At 47.9% G+C, this 18536-nt stretch overlaps 1 protein-coding gene across 3 annotated transcripts; it reads right to left on the bottom strand.

Moving 5' to 3' along the window:
- Positions 1–560: 560 nt before the first annotated feature.
- On the bottom strand, positions 561–8726 carry BAAT (bile acid-CoA:amino acid N-acyltransferase). 3 transcript variants are annotated; one of them, XM_090038885.1, is made up of 4 exons: positions 8605–8726; positions 4819–5296; positions 2232–2434; positions 561–1319 (listed from the first exon to the last, which is right to left on the bottom strand). In XM_090038885.1, the coding sequence occupies exons 2-4, from the start codon at positions 5279–5281 to the stop codon at positions 723–725; spliced, it is 1263 nt and encodes a 420-aa protein (XP_089895011.1). In that variant the 5' UTR covers positions 5282–5296; positions 8605–8726; the 3' UTR covers positions 561–722. The 3 variants fall into 3 exon arrangements, with proteins under 3 accessions (XP_089895011.1, XP_089895013.1, XP_089895012.1); XM_090038887.1 differs by lacking the exon at positions 8605–8726 and adding an exon at positions 8437–8548; XM_090038886.1 differs by lacking the exon at positions 8605–8726 and adding an exon at positions 7290–7403.
- Between the last annotated feature and the right edge of the window lie 9810 nt (positions 8727–18536).

Below are 18536 nucleotides of genomic sequence, written 5' to 3'. Positions count from 1 at the left end.
CTCATTTTTCAGTTCAAATCCCTGTTAACTGGCACGAGTAGAGAATGGCCCTTTCCCCACTTATGCCACTTAACAGGGAATTGAACTGAAAAATGGGTGGTGCTGGTAAGCGAAATGCAGCTGTGCCAGTTATCTGAGGCACAAGTTTCCAGTTGGACGGGGTGGGGGGTGATGGCAGTCACATGCAGAGGGTGCGGTAGTGGCTGAGTGGGAGCTGGAGCCACTGCCTGGGGATGTGTGGCTCCTGGCTCTGACCCCGGACAGAGCAGGACAGGCTGTGGGAATCACTCCTGGAGCTCCCAGGGCAGGCAGGTCCAAGCTGCACCCCTGGCTCTCTGTTACACATACCCCTTTTCTAATAGGTCTGGAGCCTTGAAAAACTTTTGTAAAGGACTGAAAACTAGTTGAACCTCTGGACTTTTATTAAAGTCCAAAATGTGGTGAGAGTGGAAAGATTCCTATACACACATCTGCCTCTCTATTAGATGCAATCAGCCTTGCTAAGGTTTTTTCAGTCCCTCCCGACATTAGCCACCACCCTGTAAAATAAGATATAAGTGTGAAGGGCCTGGAAATACCTTTATTTGACCCCTGTTGTAGTGAATCTCCATTTCAATGAGATTTTCAATGAACTCCCAGCTGGCAGCACATTTCTAGTATTTATTAATTGGGTGCCTGGAAGTGATGGGCACAGATATTCTTTGGTCCATGCCTCCCAGTATTCAGAGCTTGCTGCTTACACCTGGGTGAAGGTGCTGCCAAAGGAATTTCTGGATCTCCTTCCAAGAATGCTCCTGTGCTGCAACATGGGACTGGGCTTCTCCTCCCCATACGACAACACAGGCAAACATGGAGACCCATGAGTGGTAGCAGAATGGTGACCCTGGGGGCTCAATCAGGTGTCCAGCACCTGGATAACAAAGCATGCTGTAGTTCTTCTTCCCATGCCTCCTCATTCTCTCCATTGCTTCCTCAGCAAACGCTTTGCTGTTGTAGTTCCTATCATTTTCTCCCACAATGAAGAGGATGGTGGCTTCAGCTTTTTCTACAGGTAGGATGCTCCCCTGACTTGTCTCTGTGCGTATGACCTCAACTATGTCATAGATGTCCAGCTGTCCCAGGGGCCTATACCGTAAGTGCTCCATTTTGTAAGGGATTGGATTGATGTGTAGATTCCGGTAGCAAAGTGATGTCGCATTGAGGGCACTGGTCCCATTAATGGAAACTACAGCTTTGATCTTGGGAAGGAATGATGCCATGGCCAGTGCAATCTCAGCACCTTTGCATACTGAGACCAAGCCAATCCCTGTTCCCCCCACCTGGAAACATAGCAGAGAGAAATGGGTTGAGCATGACATGAATGCACAGTCTGTCAGAGAATTCATTCTCCCTGCCAAGAATCTGAATATGGGATTCAAGTGGTGCACCAATGACAGTCTCTCTCCCTAAACATGTATATAGTGTGACAATAAGCCAGGTACCTGTATCTTTACTTGCAAAATTAATGTAAAGTAGATAAGCATCTGATAGTCTAGGCTGGAAAGAAGAGGTATGTACCCCTGAATTATGCAATGCATAATCAAGATTGCACCTACAGGGTGGGCAGGTCATTGGGTATGTGTAGTGGCCAGTTTTTACACGTGTATCTGAGGCATTCATGCAGTCAACATAGGTTCATGCAATTATGAGTATTATTCACAAGCATCCACATTTCAAAACATACCTTCAGAACACTGAATTTACTCCATTCATGTGACTGTCATAGTTACACTGGGACTTAATTCCGTGCCCCGTCCCCTCTCACTTCCCCCCCAGACACTCACACATCTACTGCAAATGTGCCACACAGGCTTTGATGACTGGCTTGACCTATTTCTTTATTTGTTCACAAGTTCTAATCTGTATTGCTGGAAGAGTCAAATCATGAGCTCTATAGACTTTTTATCAGCTCTTAACAGGCAGTGCTATGTGGAGTATAGAATACAGTCATCTCTGGAGAAGGTCATAGAGAAGATGGCATCTCTCAAAGATCAAACTCAGCAGAAGGAGAACAAAGGGCTGTACACAGCCCTTGCCCTTCTAGGTATAGGTGTGGACCAGCTTGTTGCTGACTGCAGGGAATGTGTGAAGGTCCATATAGTTACCACAATCTTCCAAGGCCTGTTGGCTGTGTCCAGCAGTGGTTGGGCTAGGGGGAAACAAGGGTAAGCTTATCTGTGAATCGAATGTACCTTGGGGTGTCTCAAGAGGATGTTGACAGCTTCCTCAAAGTATTCCAGATCCACCTCAATTAGTATCTCAGGCAGGTCTTCATAACCAAAGTACGCCAGGGCAAGTGCAGCGAAACCACGACTGGCGAGAAGACTGGCTCGAAATTCAATAAGTCCACGCACGCCGCCAAACAGGTCAATCAGCCCTGGGAAAGGACCTTCTCCTAAGGAGATGAACAAGAAACCAGGGAAGCAAAAAATGAATGATTCTGGCTAAGTTGAGGGTCCTTCCTAATACCTTACAGCTCCACAGGCAGGGGCAGATCAGGGGGTGGGCAAGTGCAGTGGTACAGTTGCAGCCCTCTTTGATTCTTGGTCTACCCAAACTTTAAAACCAGCTGCCTGGCAGCGGCAGCAGCATTTGTATTCAGGCAGGAGTGAGGGAGTCACCTGACTTCATGGCTCATTATAATCTACCTGATTCCTTCTTAATTCTTCATTCCACAGGTGTTAATGACCTCTCACCTTTTTAATGGTTTGGATTCTCTACTAATCAATGCACCCTTTCTTCTGTAATTTTGCTGTCTGCTAGCTGCTCTTGGTAATGTTGTTTCTATTTTTCAGGCCTGCAGACTCTTTCTAACTCTAGCTAAAAACATTAACTCTGGTGTGGAAAATATTAACTTGGATGAACATTAACTCAGGTGAGGGGAAAAAGCTTCAGTGAAGCACTAGATGCACTGTCAAGATCCTCAAGAAGCCTAGATTTTTTTTATGAATGGGAAAGAGAGATTACATTTAATTCTAATGACTACCAAAGTAATGAAACAACACCTTTTGATTATTTGTTTCCTAGTTTGTTGTGGGCTTTATCCATAATATGTGAAATAGCAGATTAATGCACATTCCAATAAAGTTAAATTTGTTTGATTTTAAACCAAATAATATAGCCATTGGCTCCTAGAATACTAGTAAAGTTTCCAGTTTTTTTTTTTTTAACTGGAGAAAAATGTATTGTTACATGTGATAATGCACCATGTCATCTGCACCCCTCTTTTCAAAATCCTAGATTTGTTCATATCCACAGGACTCTACATTTTCTGTTTTTACACCATGCAGCCGGTTCCCAAGACCGGAGCAAAGTTGTTGTATCTGCCTGAAACAGTATCAGGCAAGTCACCTAGAAAACCCAGGATAAACCCCGGTCTGCTATTGTGAAGCGGAACCCAGCCCAGTTGAAATTTAATTCCACGTTACACATTCATTCAGTGGCTCCATCATGATCCAAATGAGGATCTTCAGGGTTAGAGCATGGCAATGTGCATGACTGAATTTCCAAACAGTTTCTTTAATTAAACAGTGAAACTGTAGTCTAAGAGATTCTCTGTTTGTCCACAGATAAAGTGCAGTGAATGGAGTCTGTGCTACCATCTGGTCATCTTTGGTTTTTCAAACGCTGTTTTTTCCTGCATCTGCTGACCTTGGCCAATAAGCACTCCAAACTTCATCCCGTTTCCCTATTTACATCACTTGCTTTAATCCACCTCCAATCACATAATCCCATCTTCCAAAGTGCCTTTATGTCTAAAGCAACACAAGTTGAGTAGTCAGTAAGAAAGTCTTATACTTGGCTCCCTGGATGGCTCTTCAGCCATGGACAAACAGGAACTCCTACCCTATCATAAAACTTCATAACTTCTAATGTCTTACAGACCCTCCTGCCTTGAAACCCAAAAGCGTGCTGCTCTACACCACCACTTTCATCCTGGTGCTTCACAATGCTAAAACATGCACTTGCACACACACACTTATCTAAGTCACTGTATTCAAACTGTTATACTCTTTGTATGGAAAAACCACCAACAGTTTCATGGCTGTTTGCAGATAGAGAGCTTGTAACCACAATGCGCAAGCTATTCTCAGTTTGTAACAACCTCAGAAATATAAAATAGAGAAAGAGGCACAGGACAGAAGGGAGAACATATCCAGTTCTCCAGTGTAATCCAGTTATATAGAATTGAAATGAGATAAAAGAGGGCAATTGAGTAAAAACAGCAAGGAAAGTCTGTGAGGAGTTTCTCGGGGTTTTGAATAAATAGACCCTGATCTGTATATGTTTGCAGTCCTGGCACGTGTGCATGAGTCTGTGTTGCTTTTATCATAGCTTCTGGAGTTTACTGGCAGGTTAATTTGTGAGCACTGAGAACTTTATGCAAACACTGGCTGATATTATCCAAAAGGAATTTTGAGAACATCAACAGAAGCACTCTCAGTGGAAACTGACTCCTGAAAGACACACTTATCTAGTGTGCTGTTATTCGGTCAAGGAACAACACGACCCCATGAGACCCATGACTCTAGTGACAACTGGTCAACATAGATCAGGTTTGGAACATTCACAGGAAGCTGCTTGTGGTCAATCTGCTCTTTAGGAGTCCATTGGAGGAGCCATTTGGCAAATAACTTAGCATAACAACCACACTGGAGAAGCCTGTGATCAGGGGGCAGTCCATTCCTGAATAAATAAATAAAGAATCACTGCTGGTGGAATAAATCACTACATAAGGCAGGGTCACCAAGCTCTAGAATTGAGATGGAGGTCTTTCACCTGGTGGAAGGAAGAGGGCCCCACGCACTCTGCCGTCCCTGATCAGGATTCGTTGGACTCCTGGTGCCACGTGCCATCTTTCCACAGTCTGGCTTGTCACAGGCTGATCATGGGGTGTGGAAACCAAGTGGAATGACCTGAACAAATCCAGGCGCACGTGGAATGGACTCTGCATCACATCTCGTTTCACCAACCTGTGAAACAGCTTTTCTGGTTTCAGGAACTGGAAGAGACCCATAGGGTGCACGCCAGCATAATCTCCTCCCAGAGCAGCAGCTTGTTCCAAATCAACCTCACCAGCCTCATCAGACCTGTAGAAAGCTCTGGACTGGAAAAGCTCCCCCTTATCGTCTGTCAAAGAGGCTTGGAGGGTCACCAGCTCAGAGGGAGCCAAGCCAGAGACATGGATCTTCACTGGTTCATCAACAAGGGATGTCCTTGGGGTGACTGTGAGCTTGGCCATTGCCAAAGCAGAGCTCTAGTAGGAATAACAAAGAGAGAGGAGACAGAGAAAGTGAAACTGGGAACACTAAACAATTGAACTGCAATGTACTGAACTGCGAGACGGTGAGACAAGTGCCTTAGGTCAGATGATCCAGTCCTCCACCTGGTAAAAGGTGGTAGAATTGCCACACCCTGTTGCACAGTAAACTCACAAGTATGTTCCTATCATAGGATGGTGCTGGCCAACTTTTTTGACAGGTGTACCACAAAATTAGCACCAGTTGTGGACACTGCACTTTAGGAGGGCTGTGGACAGCATCGAGGGTCCAGAGGAGGGCCATTTGTATGATCAGGGGGCAGCAGGGCAGGCCCTACAAGGAGACGCTACAAGACCTGAACCTGGTCAGCCTCCACAAGAGGAGGCTGAGAGGGGATCTGGTGGCTGTCTATAAACTGGCCAAGAAAGACCAGCAGGCAATAGGAGAGTCCCTGTTCCCCCAAGCACTACTGGGAGTAACAAGGAATAACGGCCATAAGTTGATGGAGAGTAGATTCAGACTAGACATCAGGAGGCGCTACTTCACAGTCAGGGCAGCTAGGATCTGGAACCAACTTCCAAGAGAAGTGGTGCAGGCTCCTGCCCTGGGGGTCTTTAAGAGGGGGCTAGATGAACACCATTCTGGGGTCATTTGACCCCAGCACTCTTTCCTGCCTTGGGCAGGAAGTCGGACTAGATGATCTAATAGGTCCTGTCCGACTCTAATATCTATGAGTCTATGAGCAGCCAACATAGAGGCAGCATTGAATCAGAGGCCTAATGGGAAGCAGCAGCTTGGAGAAACTCATGACAAATCGCAGCACAGATGACTGTGGGGGTTGGGGATTTCTGCAGGCAAGGGGGAATATTTCCTGATAGCACCGTGGGCTCATCTGCCAATTCCCTCCTTGGAAAGTTTTTACTGACACTACTATGTAACAGGAGAGCCCCTGGAGTTGTAAGTGCTAAATTTCCCCATGGCTTAGAGCAAAAGTGATTGAGAGTTTACTGAGTAGGGCTAACTGTACCTCCTTCAATAGTGCTGCACCTAAACCATTCAGGGACTGGTGCTCTATCAACAGCTTTTACTCACAAAGTCAGAGCTCCTATTTGGGCTCTTTCACAACTGAAAGTTAACTCCTAACTGGCACCTTTGTTTTTATTAACTATTTGTATTATTCATCAACAGACCCACTAAGGCAGGATGCAGATATAAAAGGGAGCTCCTGGGGCAAAAAGCTCCCATCACATCTTCCTTCCAAGGCCCCCTTTACAAACATTCATGCATTCAGCCTTGGCACTCCTGTGACAGACAGTGCTATCACTAGGGGACTATTTATGCTATTGCAGGAGGCACTGGTGCACCAGGGGCACTTTGATGTTCCTTACATCCTCCAGGCCAACTCACAGGGGATGCACTAATGCCTGCAAGCGCTAACTGCAACCTGTTATTTTTTTCTTAAGTTCCAACTGCACATTTAGGGCCAGCATTAGCATTTCTAGTTCAATGTGCAGTGCACAAAAAATAGAAAACTTACATGACTCAACCAAAGCCATGCTGCAGAACCAGGGTTAACACCAAGCTGCTCCTACCTTAATATCCATGCTGAATCCTAGATAAGCCAGGAGTTTCCTGTGTACTGAACCTTGGAAAAATGGCACAAAGCCAGAGGGACGGTTCTTAAATATATATGGGGAAGGGATAGGGTCACAGGCCAACAGGCTAAGGGGATTGGGAAAAACACGGGTGAGCAAACATTGATGTACATGTGCTCCGAATATACATAACAGAAAATATACATAACAGGCAATAGCAATTAGTAATAAAACCCTTCAAGGACAGATAGCCAGATAACAAATAGAGACATTAACAATGTGGTGCAATACACTGAAGAAACCTTAAGCCCTCCCTTAACTCCGGGTGGGGGGTTGAGGTACGGGAGCTCTCAAATCAGTCATTAGTCTGACAAAACTGTCAGTTGCTGTGTACCCGATCTTCTCGTCTGAGCCCTGCTGTAGCTCCTGAGTCTCAGCATGCAGTCTTGCTGGCTGCTGCTTCTCTCTCTCTCCCACTCTTTCCTCTCTGAGCTGTTTCTCTACCTCCCCTTCTACTTCCTTCCTCTTTCCCCCAGCAGCCTGCTGGGAATGGTAGTTCCTGCCACCATGTTCTCATGCATTACACCCCTTTTGGCAACCCAGACTGACTGCTGCTGCCCAAAGCCAGCATTGGGCTTTTTTTAGAACATGCTTTGTCACACTGATACACCCATGGTCCCACGGGATGCATCTGATTCATGGCTAGGGACAGAAATTGCACATCAACTGGTGTGATTGGAAACCGGTTCAAATCTGTAACACAACAGAAGTTCAGTGCACATAAACCACTTGCAAAATGGCCACAACTGGTTTAAGATAAATGTGGATGGATGTACTATCAGACTGAACTAATTGAGGTTAAACTGGTTAATTGAACTTCTGTCCCAGAACCCCTCCACATTCAAGTTAACTCAGTCCCCCAGCATCCCAGGATGCTTTGCACCTCCCTCACAAACCCCTCCTCCTCGCAGGGTGGGCAGGCAAGCCTTGGCCCAAACTGTCTGCTCTAGCTGAGCAGGGAAGTGTGCTCTAGCACCCCCCAGCATCTGGCCTGGCATTTCTAGAATCAAAAGTGAATGCCTGTTCACTTGCTTATTGGTTCAATCTATGCAGCATAGACTAAACTGTGAAGATTGAATCAATTCAGCCTTGGACTTTTTGACTGTATGTACTTGGCCCATTTGATCAAACAAATCCATCCATGGATCATGCACATGCATATATACACACTCCAGAACAAGACAGGTTCCCATGTCCCTTCTCTCTTTCTAATCACAGTGTGTTCCTAGCACTTTTCACCCCCTTCCTTTTCTGCCCTTAGAGACAGCAGAGGAGCACTGGCCCTCTGCCAAGAAAGGGACAAGTTTCTAAATTTGACATGGAACCAGAGGTGAAGCTAGCATTGATTTCAGCACGTTTTGGTTCCTGGGCACCTTAGAAAATCCCATTCAGAAAACTTCTTAACCATTAGACCCCTGAAAGCCTCTCGCAAATCTGACCCTCCACACCCTGCTGCAGCAGACCTGGCATCCAGTTCTTACCTTTGCCCTCCACACTTCACAAACAACTCTGACTCCTGTGTTCAAAACCTCTAAGTCTGATTTGGTTTAATTACGAGTTAAAGCAACTCCTCCCCACAGCATCCCCTGTAAAGCTGTAGTCATGGCAGGCTAGGGGTAGCTCTGCAGCGTCTGGAACACCCTACATACCTGAGGACTCCCTATTTCTCTGAAACCAAAGAGGGTTGTAAGGCTGCTTCTGAGCCAAAGGGAGAAAGGCTGTTGGGACTAGCAGACAAACTCCTCCTATTTGTCCAACCTTTCAATCTTCTCCCTCCCCTTTCCCATAGTCCAATTCCCTCCCTGCCCTCACTTAAACGGGAGAAAAGCAGGAAGCAATAGGGCAAGTAGCGAAAAGAGGAGGGTTTCAGCACAGGGAGGACAAAGTAACTCTTTCCTTGCTGAGTAGATGCATGTAGTAATTTTACAGAGGAAAAGACTAAGTTTGAGTTAATGGTCCTGAGATAGTGTTTCAAAGATCAGCAGCGTTACGATCCCCTACAATTCTGCCAGGGTTGGGAAGCAGAGGAGAGAGAGGGTGAATTTGGAGGACAAAACACAGTGATCTATTTAAGCAGTTAAAGAACAATCTGTCAGGTTACAGATTGCTATTTGATGGATTATGCATTTGAATAGAATTGTTTTATCTCATTCACAAGTTAGGGTGGGAGGAACAAATCAAATTAAGATGGGTATCTGTTTTCACTAAAGGAAATACAGTATAATTAAAACTTGCTCCTTTGACCTGTGGACAAACCTGCTGACTAAAATACAACAGAGGATTAAAGAAAGAAAGAAAGAAATAGAACAGACATTTAACAGTATCAAATTCACATGCTGGAAGAACATCTCAGTAACTTAGCTTTTTTCTGTCGTACTTTTTGGTGGGGTGTAGGGAAGGTTATGTAACGAAAACATATCCCAGTACACAAAAGGCAAAGTACTCTATGAACCTGCATTTGTTCCTCTAATGTTACTATATCCCTAAAAACGTAGTCACACACAGCAGAACTGAAACCACCCAGAAAGGGTGGGCGTAGAAATACACAGAAAGCCCTGAATGCTCCATAGAGGTCTGTTGCTATGGACCCCTACCCTCATGGACTTGCTTGTAGGCACAAGACTTAGAGGCTGGATCCCAATGAAAAAACAGAACCAAATATGTTTTTGAATAGAAGGGTTATTTTAAAGGGCTGAGAATTAAACTTAAGTAATGTAGTGTGCTTGAATTCACTAGACATGCAAGTCAACCAGGCAAAAACAGCCTTTTTTTGTTCAGCAGTAAAAAATAGGGTGACAATTGCCCCTACCAGCTGTGAACTGCAGCTGGACTGAGAGGCCTGCATTGGTAGATAGAGGAGGCACTGTATGCAACTTTTCACCATGTGTTGCCACAACAGTCTTCATATCATCACCCCTGCAGTGCCTGTCAGAGGCTCCATTGGGATAGCAGCCCCTCATCCTCAGTGAAACTGATAAGTGTGACATGGGGAAAGCTGCCTCTTTTCCTCCCCTAAGAAAAGGTGAGCAAAGACCACAGAGAGGAGATTTATTGCCAGAGTGACACACTGGGTACATTCTGGGACAGGTGTCCAAGAGACCTCACAGTGGACTATGTGGTATTTCCACCAATATCACCAGCTCTGGGAACCTGAAGTCTGGCAGGGCCTGGTTGTGCTGGTCTTATTCAGGACAAACTCCATTTCTTCCATTTTAACACAGGCAGATCTGTGAATCCTTGGCATTTAGATGTGATTTAATTCTCAGGAGGTTCCTGTTGTGTCCAAGAAGCAGTAGGAGAACCATCCTTTACCTCGGTAAACATGGGCAATCTAAGCATGTCCACCACCCTGCACTAACACCTTGTTGGGTGACAGTGGTTACACATCAAAGGATGTGGTTTGTCCTAAAAAAGCCTCATATAATGTCTTCTCTCCTTTCCACGTTCCCAACCTCAGACACACCAGTGTCAACTGAGAATTCTTCTTTCACCTTACTCCCCAGTGGTGTAACTCAGATGTGATGCCACGTCACAGATTAGGTTAAAGTATTTATTTTCTCCAGAGGTGTAACTAAACAGGGCTCTGCCCTGAGTGGTGGTGGTACCCAGTACGGGAGTGTAGCAAGTACCCATCTCAGGGCTGGTCACAATGCCCCCTGGTGGTTGCTCAGCCCTTGCCAACCTGGCTCCTCTTGGGACCCTCTTCCCTTCGCTCACAATAGTTCTTTCAAACTGATGAAAATTTCAAGTCAGGTTCTGTTGCTCTGAGTGATCTGTTAGAGAACAAATAGATTGTGACCCAGGTGGTTTTCTCTTCTATCCTGCCAGTGAGTGGACGAGGCAGACGGCATGAAATGTGCATCGCGGAGACCAACTAGCGGCTACAGGAATGGTGCTTCGAGGAGGGCTTTGGCTTCCTCAGCCACGACCAGCACATCATGACAAGAGACATGCTGGGATGGGATGGGCTCCACCTTTCCCCTAAAGGTAAGCATGTGTTCTCTTCTAGGTTGGCGGACCTCCTCCGGCAGGCTTTAAACTAGGCTCGTCGGGGGAAGGGGAAGATGAGGGCAGAGGAAACATCAGACTGCCAGACAAAACAGCACCCACAACTACAGCTTAGCCCAGACCAACGAGCGAAGCAAACAAACAGGTAAGAGAGAAGGGCCAGGGTAACGCTGGGACTAGGGGGTCAGTACACACACCCACAGGAGGCCTCAAATGCCTCTACACAAACACTTGTAGTATGGACAACAAGCAGGAGGAACTCACCCTCCTGCTGGCTGACACCAGCCCGGACATAGTGGGGATTACGGAAACGTGGTGGGACACAACACATGATTGGGTGGTAAATGTCAAGGGCTATAGGCTGTACAGGAGGGACAGGATAGGAAAGAGAGGTGGGGGCGTGGCGCTCTATATTAAGGAGGAATACACATCCTTGTCAATTAGCAAGGAGTCTAGGGAGGGGCACTCTGAAGTGCTTTGGGTTAGAGAACAAGTCAGTCGAGGGGAAAGGGACTTAACGGTGGGAGTCTACTACAGACCTCCCAACCAGGGAGAAGAGCTTGACCAGGAATTCTTGGGTCAGCTCACAGAGGTAGTGAAGGCTAAGGATGTGGTAGTCATGGGGGACCTGAATTTCCCGGACATCTGCTGGGAAGAACAGTCAGCCAGGTCTGACCGCTCACATAGGTTCTTGGCCAGAGTGCAGGACCTCCATCTAACCCAGGAGGTGCACAGCCCCACCAGGGGGGACGCCTTGTTGGACCTAGTGCTGGCCACGGGTGATGACCTGGTGAGGGGGCTGTGGGTGCTCGACCACCTGGGCGACAGTGATCATCGCCTGCTGGAATTCACCATCCAGCGCAAAGTGGCAAAGACATGCAGTAAGGCAGCAGCCCTAGAGTTTAGGAGGGCAGACTTCAACGAGCTAAGGAGGATAGTTGGAGAAGTGCTGAGGTCCCGGAGGGGAGGGGAGCCAGGGGTCCAAGGAGAGTGGTCACTCCTTAAGGAGACGATCCTCCAAGCCCAAAGGAAGGTAATCCCGATGAGGATCAAAGGGAGCAGGAGAGCACACAAGCCTCCGTGGCTCACCAAAAGCATCCAGGAATATCTCCTTGCTAAAAAGGAGGCTTACACCCAATGGAAAGAAGGGATCATCACCAGGGAGGACTATTCTGTAGTTGCTCGGGGGTGTAGGGGGGTAGTTAGGAAGGCCAAGGCAGAGATGGAACTGGGGCTAGCTTCTCAGATTAAGGACAATAAGAAGTCCTTTTTTAAATACATAGGGGGTAAAAAGAAGGTCCCGGGTAATGTGCGGCCCTTGCAGGACGCCATGGGCAACTTGGCTGTCACACCAGACGGCAAAGCTAACATGTTTAACGATTTCTTTGCCTCCGCCTTCCTAAGTAGGGACCAGAACAGCCACCTCCCTGCTGGGCCCTCCTTGGGCCCCGGGGGAGGCACACCTGGGCCACAGGTTAGCAAGGATTTAGTTAGGGAGCTTCTGGAGGTGTTGGACATATTCAAGTCAGCCGGCCCGGATGATCTCCACCCTAGAGTTCTAAAGGAACTGGCCGAGGTCATTGCAAGTCCCCTGGCACAACTTTACGAGCACTCGTAGTGCTCTGGTGAGGTACCGGAGGACTGGAAGAGGGCCAACGTGGTCCCCATCTTCAAAAAAGGCAGGAAGGAGGACCCGGGAAACTATAGGCTGATTAGTCTTACCTCGATCCTAGGCAAGCTGTTCGAGAAAATTATGCTGGCACACATCCAGGAGGGGCCAGCAGGGGACTGCATGCTTAGGGGCAACCAACATGGGTTCATCAGTGGCAGGTCCTGTCAGACCAACCTGGTGGTCTTCTATGACCAGGTCACCAGATCATGAGATGCAGGGGTAGCAGTGGATATAGTCTTCCTGGACTTCCGGAAGGCTTTTGACACTGTCTCTCACCCCGTTCTCATTAAGAAACTGGGGGGCTGTGGTGTAGACACCCACACAGTCAAATGGGTCGCCAACTGGCTGATGGGCCGCACCCAGAGGGTGGCAGTGGAAGGGTCCTTCTCAACCTGGAGGGACGTGGGCAGTGGGGTCCCCCAGGGCTCGGTCCTCGGGCCCGCACTGTTCAACATCTTCATCAGTGATTTGGACAAGGGGGTAAAAAGCACCCCGTTCAAATTTGCTGATGACACTAAGATGTGGGGGGACGTGGGCACATTGGAAGGATGCAACAGGCTACAAACAGACCTAGACAGGTTACAAGGGTGGTCGGACGAGAATAGGATGGGTTTCAACTCAGACAAGTGCAAGGTGATGCACCTGGGGAGGAACAATCAGCACCATACCTACAGGTAGGGGAACTCCCCTCTTGTCAGCACGGAGGCGGAAAGGGATCTGGGGGTCATCATTGACTCCAAGATGAACATGGGCCGGCAGTGTGGGGAGGCAGTCAGGAAGGCCAACTGTACCTTGTCATGCATCCACAGATGCATCTCGAGCAGGTCCAGGGAGGTGATCCTCCCCCTCTATGCGGCACTGGTCAGGCCGCAGCTGGAGTACTGCGTCCAGTTCTGGGTGCCGCACTTCAAGAGGGACGTCGACAGCATGGAGAGGGTCCAGCGGAGGGCCACTCGCATGATCAGGGGACAGCAGGGCAGGCCCTATGAGGAGAGGGTATGGGACCTGAACCTGTCCAGCCTCCAAAAGAGAAGGCTTAGGGGGGATCTTGTGGCCTGTTATAAACTAGTCAGGAGGGATCAGCAGGCATTGGGGGAGTCACTGTTCCCCTGAGCACCGCCAGGAGTAACCAGGAATAATGGTCACAAGCTGGCAGAGGGTAGGTTTAGGTTAGATATCAGGAGGCGCTACTTCATGGTCAGGGCGGCTAGGGTCTGGAACCAGCTTCCAAGAGAAGTGGTGCTGGCCCTTACCCTGGGGGTGTTTAAGAGGAGGTTAGATGAACATCCTGCTGGGGTCGTTTGACCCCAGTACTCTTTCCTGCCATGGCAGAGGGTCGGACTAGATAATCTGCTCAGGTCCCTTCCGACCCTAGAAACTATGAAACTATGAAACTATGAATGGGGGGTCCTGGCAAGGATTTGTGCTTGACAACTTTTCTATTGACCCTAATTAGGCAGCGCTCTGAGCTTATGCCCCTTTCACCTACCCATCATTACGCCACTGATTTCCACATTTGTACCGGGGTCAAAGTCTGGTAGAGCTCATGCAAGCTGGGGCAATTCAAGGCATGTTCTGTTTATCTTAGCAAATGGTTGAAAATTGACTGGACCGTGACCTGGGAGTATCAGTCCCTGAGGAGGATTTGAGTTAGACAACTTTTTCAACAGATAATCAGGTAAACAGGTGCAGCGGGCCAGGGCCAGGCAGGTAGGGCATTCTCTGGGACCTGAGGCAGGCCTTTCTTCTCACTGCAGGCTATTGTTACATGTTGGTTAACTTATTGTGCCCTAGTTCTTAACTTTTGATAAACATAGTTAAAGAACTGGAATGGCTACCAATATTTTAATCTAGGCTCCCTCCCACCCCTTCCTGAGCTAAATTGCTTAATTAACCAATTGGACAATCTGGCTAATAGACTTCTTGACCCTGGATGGGCATGGCCAAAACCAGAGAGACTGGCATGTAAATAGATTTCTTGAATTGCTGAGCTGGACTAGGCCATAGCTAGAACCAAGAGGCATTGCTGATATCCAGGGCTAAGAGTCCCAGACTGGAGCCAGAGGTGCAGCATCAACAGCTGGAGGCTGTTAGATAGGATCTGAGAAGGCCATAATTGTCCATGGGAACAGAGGAGAATTAAACTGAAGGGCTAAAGATCAAAGCCTAGAGCAGGTGCTGCTGACATCCAGGGTTGAGAGTGCCAGACCAGAGTCAGAGGGGCAGCAGCAGTGGCTGGAGGTGGGAGCCCAGGGCTCTGTGGATGGTACAGGGTAAGAACCAGGCCAACACCAAGAGGCACATCAGTGGCTGGAGGCCATTGTAAATATATTTATATACCTCCCTAGGTTATAAGGCACATAGGTAAACCATAACTCTTGGGAAAAGGGGACTGGTACAGATACCAGTTGGAAGCATTTCCCCCCTTTTTTTGGAAAGAAAATATGATTCCCAAAATAAACAAATTTGAACAGTGGGTAGCAGAGGTCACAAACCTGGCTTTTGGGATAGGAGACATTCTCCTAAATTTTGGAAGCATGATGTGTTTGAGAGCAATGGGAATGCTTATGAGGAGTTTTTTCCAGCAATGGTTTCATGGTTGATTTTAGAGAAAAAAAATCAAGTATAGATAAGAAAACTAAAAAATCAGGTATAGATAAGAAACCTAAAAGAGATGGAAAACTTGAGAGCCCAGGTAATGAGATTACAAGCTTTGTTGAAAGATGCATGTAGGATAGTTGAGTGTGAACAAAGTTTGAAGAAAGTATTGCAGGAGTTGGAGGGAAAAGATGTGAGGAAAAAAAGTGGAAATGGCAGGCACAAAAGGCAGGGGTAGGTATTTGTACAGTCATTCAGGAATAAAAAGCTGGGAAGCAGGTAGATCATTTGGTATGTAAGCAACAGATACAAGCATTAAAGCAGAAGTTATCAGTCTTAAAGGGGATTGTGGCTGTGATCCAGGGAAGTCTTGGGGAAGGTAGCCATGATGAAAAAGGAGGGTTTGATACTGATGATGACGATGATGAATTCCCAGAACTATACACCTTGTATTATGATTACAAGGAGGGTAGATGGGGGAGTGATCAGAGAAGTCAACCCTTACCCAATGCCTCATATGGCAAGGACAGCAGTTTTCACAGTCCCAAGTACCAATGGCTCCCATTACAACTTGGAAGACAACTGAGAGGAGAGATAGGGAGAGAAAGGCTACTATCAGGGAGGTTTCAGTTCCATTTACTCTGGAACAACGTAGAGCTGCTGGAAAAGAATTTGGATCCCTGAGATGGGACATGGTGATTACATGGCTATCAGTAACAGATCCTGATAAAAAGGGCAGCAGATTTTCAGTAAGTGATTTAGTGTATTTATGTCAAGAGTGCATGGACTCAAAATATTTTGCCATCATGCCTTCAGAGGTTAAGGGATGGCTTGTAGATAGCAGTAAAGTGCAGAGAGTAATATTAGATTTATTTTTCCCAAGTAAGATGCTGATTCTGATGTTTTATCAGGAAAGGCAACAACCAGAAGAAAGGCCAGATGCATATATAGAGAGGAAGGAATTGTTATACTTGTTCGCAGACTTAGATGGAAATCCCAAGAAAGAGCAGAAAGATATTGCTGAGGAGGAGGCGTGGGACAAGGAAGAGTTAAAAGCCCTCCAATGTGCCAAGGTTTTACTGCTGGCGCAGGGCTAGCTTTGTGACCAAGTGCAAGGACATGGGGGTATGATAATGATGTAGAGCAAGGGCCTCAAGAAGGATATGCAATTGAGAGGCAATAATTTAAAGAAGTTAAAAAGAGAACAGTATCTGTGGTGACTTTTGCCAATAAAGGACTCCAATTTAAGGAGAAGATAGAAGAGGTCAAGAAAAAGAGAAAAAAGGGGTTGTTTGATTCATTTAGGGTGGAATTATGGAGACAGGAGAGAAAAGGGAGAAAGCTGATGGTCTCCCCATGGCTGAATTGTGGTGATTGGCAAAATATGAGGGTGAAAACAGGCAAAGTAAACAGGTTATGCCTACGGCACCACCAAGTGTCATGGAGCAGCAGTGTAAGGAAGGCCTGGTGTTCCTGCCCCATCCCCTGACTAAAACAGCACCAATAACACACAGCGAATGAGGATGGCTGGTTCTCTCTGCTACGTGGAGAGAAGCTGGGAAGGAAGGAAGGGATGGTAGCACATGGAGCCCCTGGCCCCGTGCTGTCACAGCCGTGCCACTCCTGGGGTGTCCCTGAAAACCAGCTGTAGCAATATGGGAGGAGGCTCCTGGGAAATGGAGTCTGCCGTGGGCCCAGTCCGGCCCATGGGTCTGACTTTGCCCAACCCTGATGCAACTGCTCCTCCTCCTCTCCTTCCTTGTCCTCTAAGTCAGAGGTTCCTAACCTTTTGAGGCTGAGGACCAGCAAACTGTGGACCGGAAGTGAGTGCAGACTGGCAAACTGCAGATCAGCAGTGACCGGCGTACTGTGGGCAGATAGCCAACCCTTCTTTTATACTCAGAAAAAAAAGGGTTGGCTGCCAGTCCACATTATGCTGGTCACTTCCAGTCTGCGGTTTGCCAGTCCGCGGTTTGCTGGTCTGTGGTCACTGCTGGTCCGGCAGCCATCCCTCCTGCTGCCCAGTAGCCAACCCTTCGTGGTCTGGCACCGGGCTGCGGCCTGGGGGTTGGGAACCCCTGCTCTAAGTCACAAGAGCAAGGGTGACTCTGGCCCTTGCCCCCCTGAGGAGCTGAAGGAGTGAAGATTGGAGTGGGACAGCAGGAGCAGGCCAGGGCGAATAAGAGTGCAGGGAGCTCTCCCACTTGTTCCTGTGCTCTGTGCTCTTGCACCTGGGCTCTGCCTTGAGGCTCAGCAGGCATCTACTGCAGGTCAGCTCTCCCACGCTCGGCTGTGTATTGCCCTATGCAGAGAGGCCAGAAAGCATGTCTGGGGGTCTTACCATGGATGCCCTCAGGGCTCCCCGCATATCAGGGGTAGCCACAGGATCATGCACTTTTTTCAGATGTGTTACTTATGGCTCTGACCTTGAAAGAGGATGGGCCAAGCTCTGGGAAAGAACATGGTCCCAGCCCCGAGAGGCAAGCCACAGTGCGAGGCAGAGGGTGAGGTTGGAGTCTATGGATACAGCAGGGGCACAAGCCCATTGCCCTTGTCCTGTGCTTCCTGCACCACTTTAAGATTTGGTTGCAGTCCAACAAGGCCAGAGAGAAAGCCAGGGCCATGAGGAGTAACACTGCCCTTCTCTGCTGTGCCAGCAAATTCCTGCTATTTGAAGTAGGTGGCCCTCAACCCCCAGGCGGAGCAGGGATGGCTCTAACAAGCTGTGAGGTCTACAGATACATGGGCTTGTGGGCAGGGGGCAGAGCTGCAGAGGGGATATCTTTGAGTCACTGGCCTCTTGTCCTGGCTAAATGGAGCCTTCTGGTGTGTAGGGGCCTGAGCAGGCTAGGGATCCCTCTGCTCATACTGGAGCAGCAGGCATAGGGAGTGCTCATACAGGTCTTGCCCTAGACCCTAGGGTCCCCCCTCTATTGTGAGGGACTTAGTGCTCTGGCTTCTGCCCCAGGAGGTGCTCTGGCTCCTGTCCTCCCGCTGGGGCTGGGACTAGAGCGTCGGGTGGGGCTGAAAGTAGGATGTGGATGGACTCCTCTCTGCTCTCCTTCTACTGGGATGCATCTAACATGTCTAAGCTGGGTGACCTCATTGTTACACTTAATTTTGATTAAGGGGTAGTCTGACTGGAATGAAATGATAGGTGATGCCATTCCAGTCTCAAATCTAAATTGATTGAACACATAAGCAATACCACTACTCAAGCAAAGCTGTAGATAGTTGTTAGCAGTGGAAATTGCAGAACCATGGTCTCTATAGGGCTGCTGCACATACCCGTTGGTATCAACA

The sequence above is a fragment of the Crocodylus siamensis genome, chromosome 3, assembly GCF_052110815.1.
Source record: "Crocodylus siamensis isolate JL-2025a chromosome 3, ASM5211081v1, whole genome shotgun sequence".
Lineage (NCBI taxonomy): Eukaryota > Metazoa > Chordata > Crocodylia > Crocodylidae > Crocodylus > Crocodylus siamensis.
Note: the sequence above shows the minus strand (reverse complement) of the source record. Positions and strands in the feature narration are given on the sequence as shown.

Excerpts from the sequence above, each read along its gene's own strand:
- BAAT (XM_090038885.1), bottom strand. The coding sequence starts at position 5,281 with ATGGCCAAGCTCACAGTCACCCCAAGGACATCCCTTGTTGATGAACCA. Across the intron at positions 2,435-4,818 it reads GGCCCTCTTCCTTCCACCAG|GAGAAGGTCCTTTCCCAGGG; the intron begins GTGAAAGACCTC and ends TCATCTCCTTAG. Across the intron at positions 1,320-2,231 it reads TCCTCTTGAGACACCCCAAG|GTGGGGGGAACAGGGATTGG; the intron begins GTACATTCGATT and ends CTATGTTTCCAG.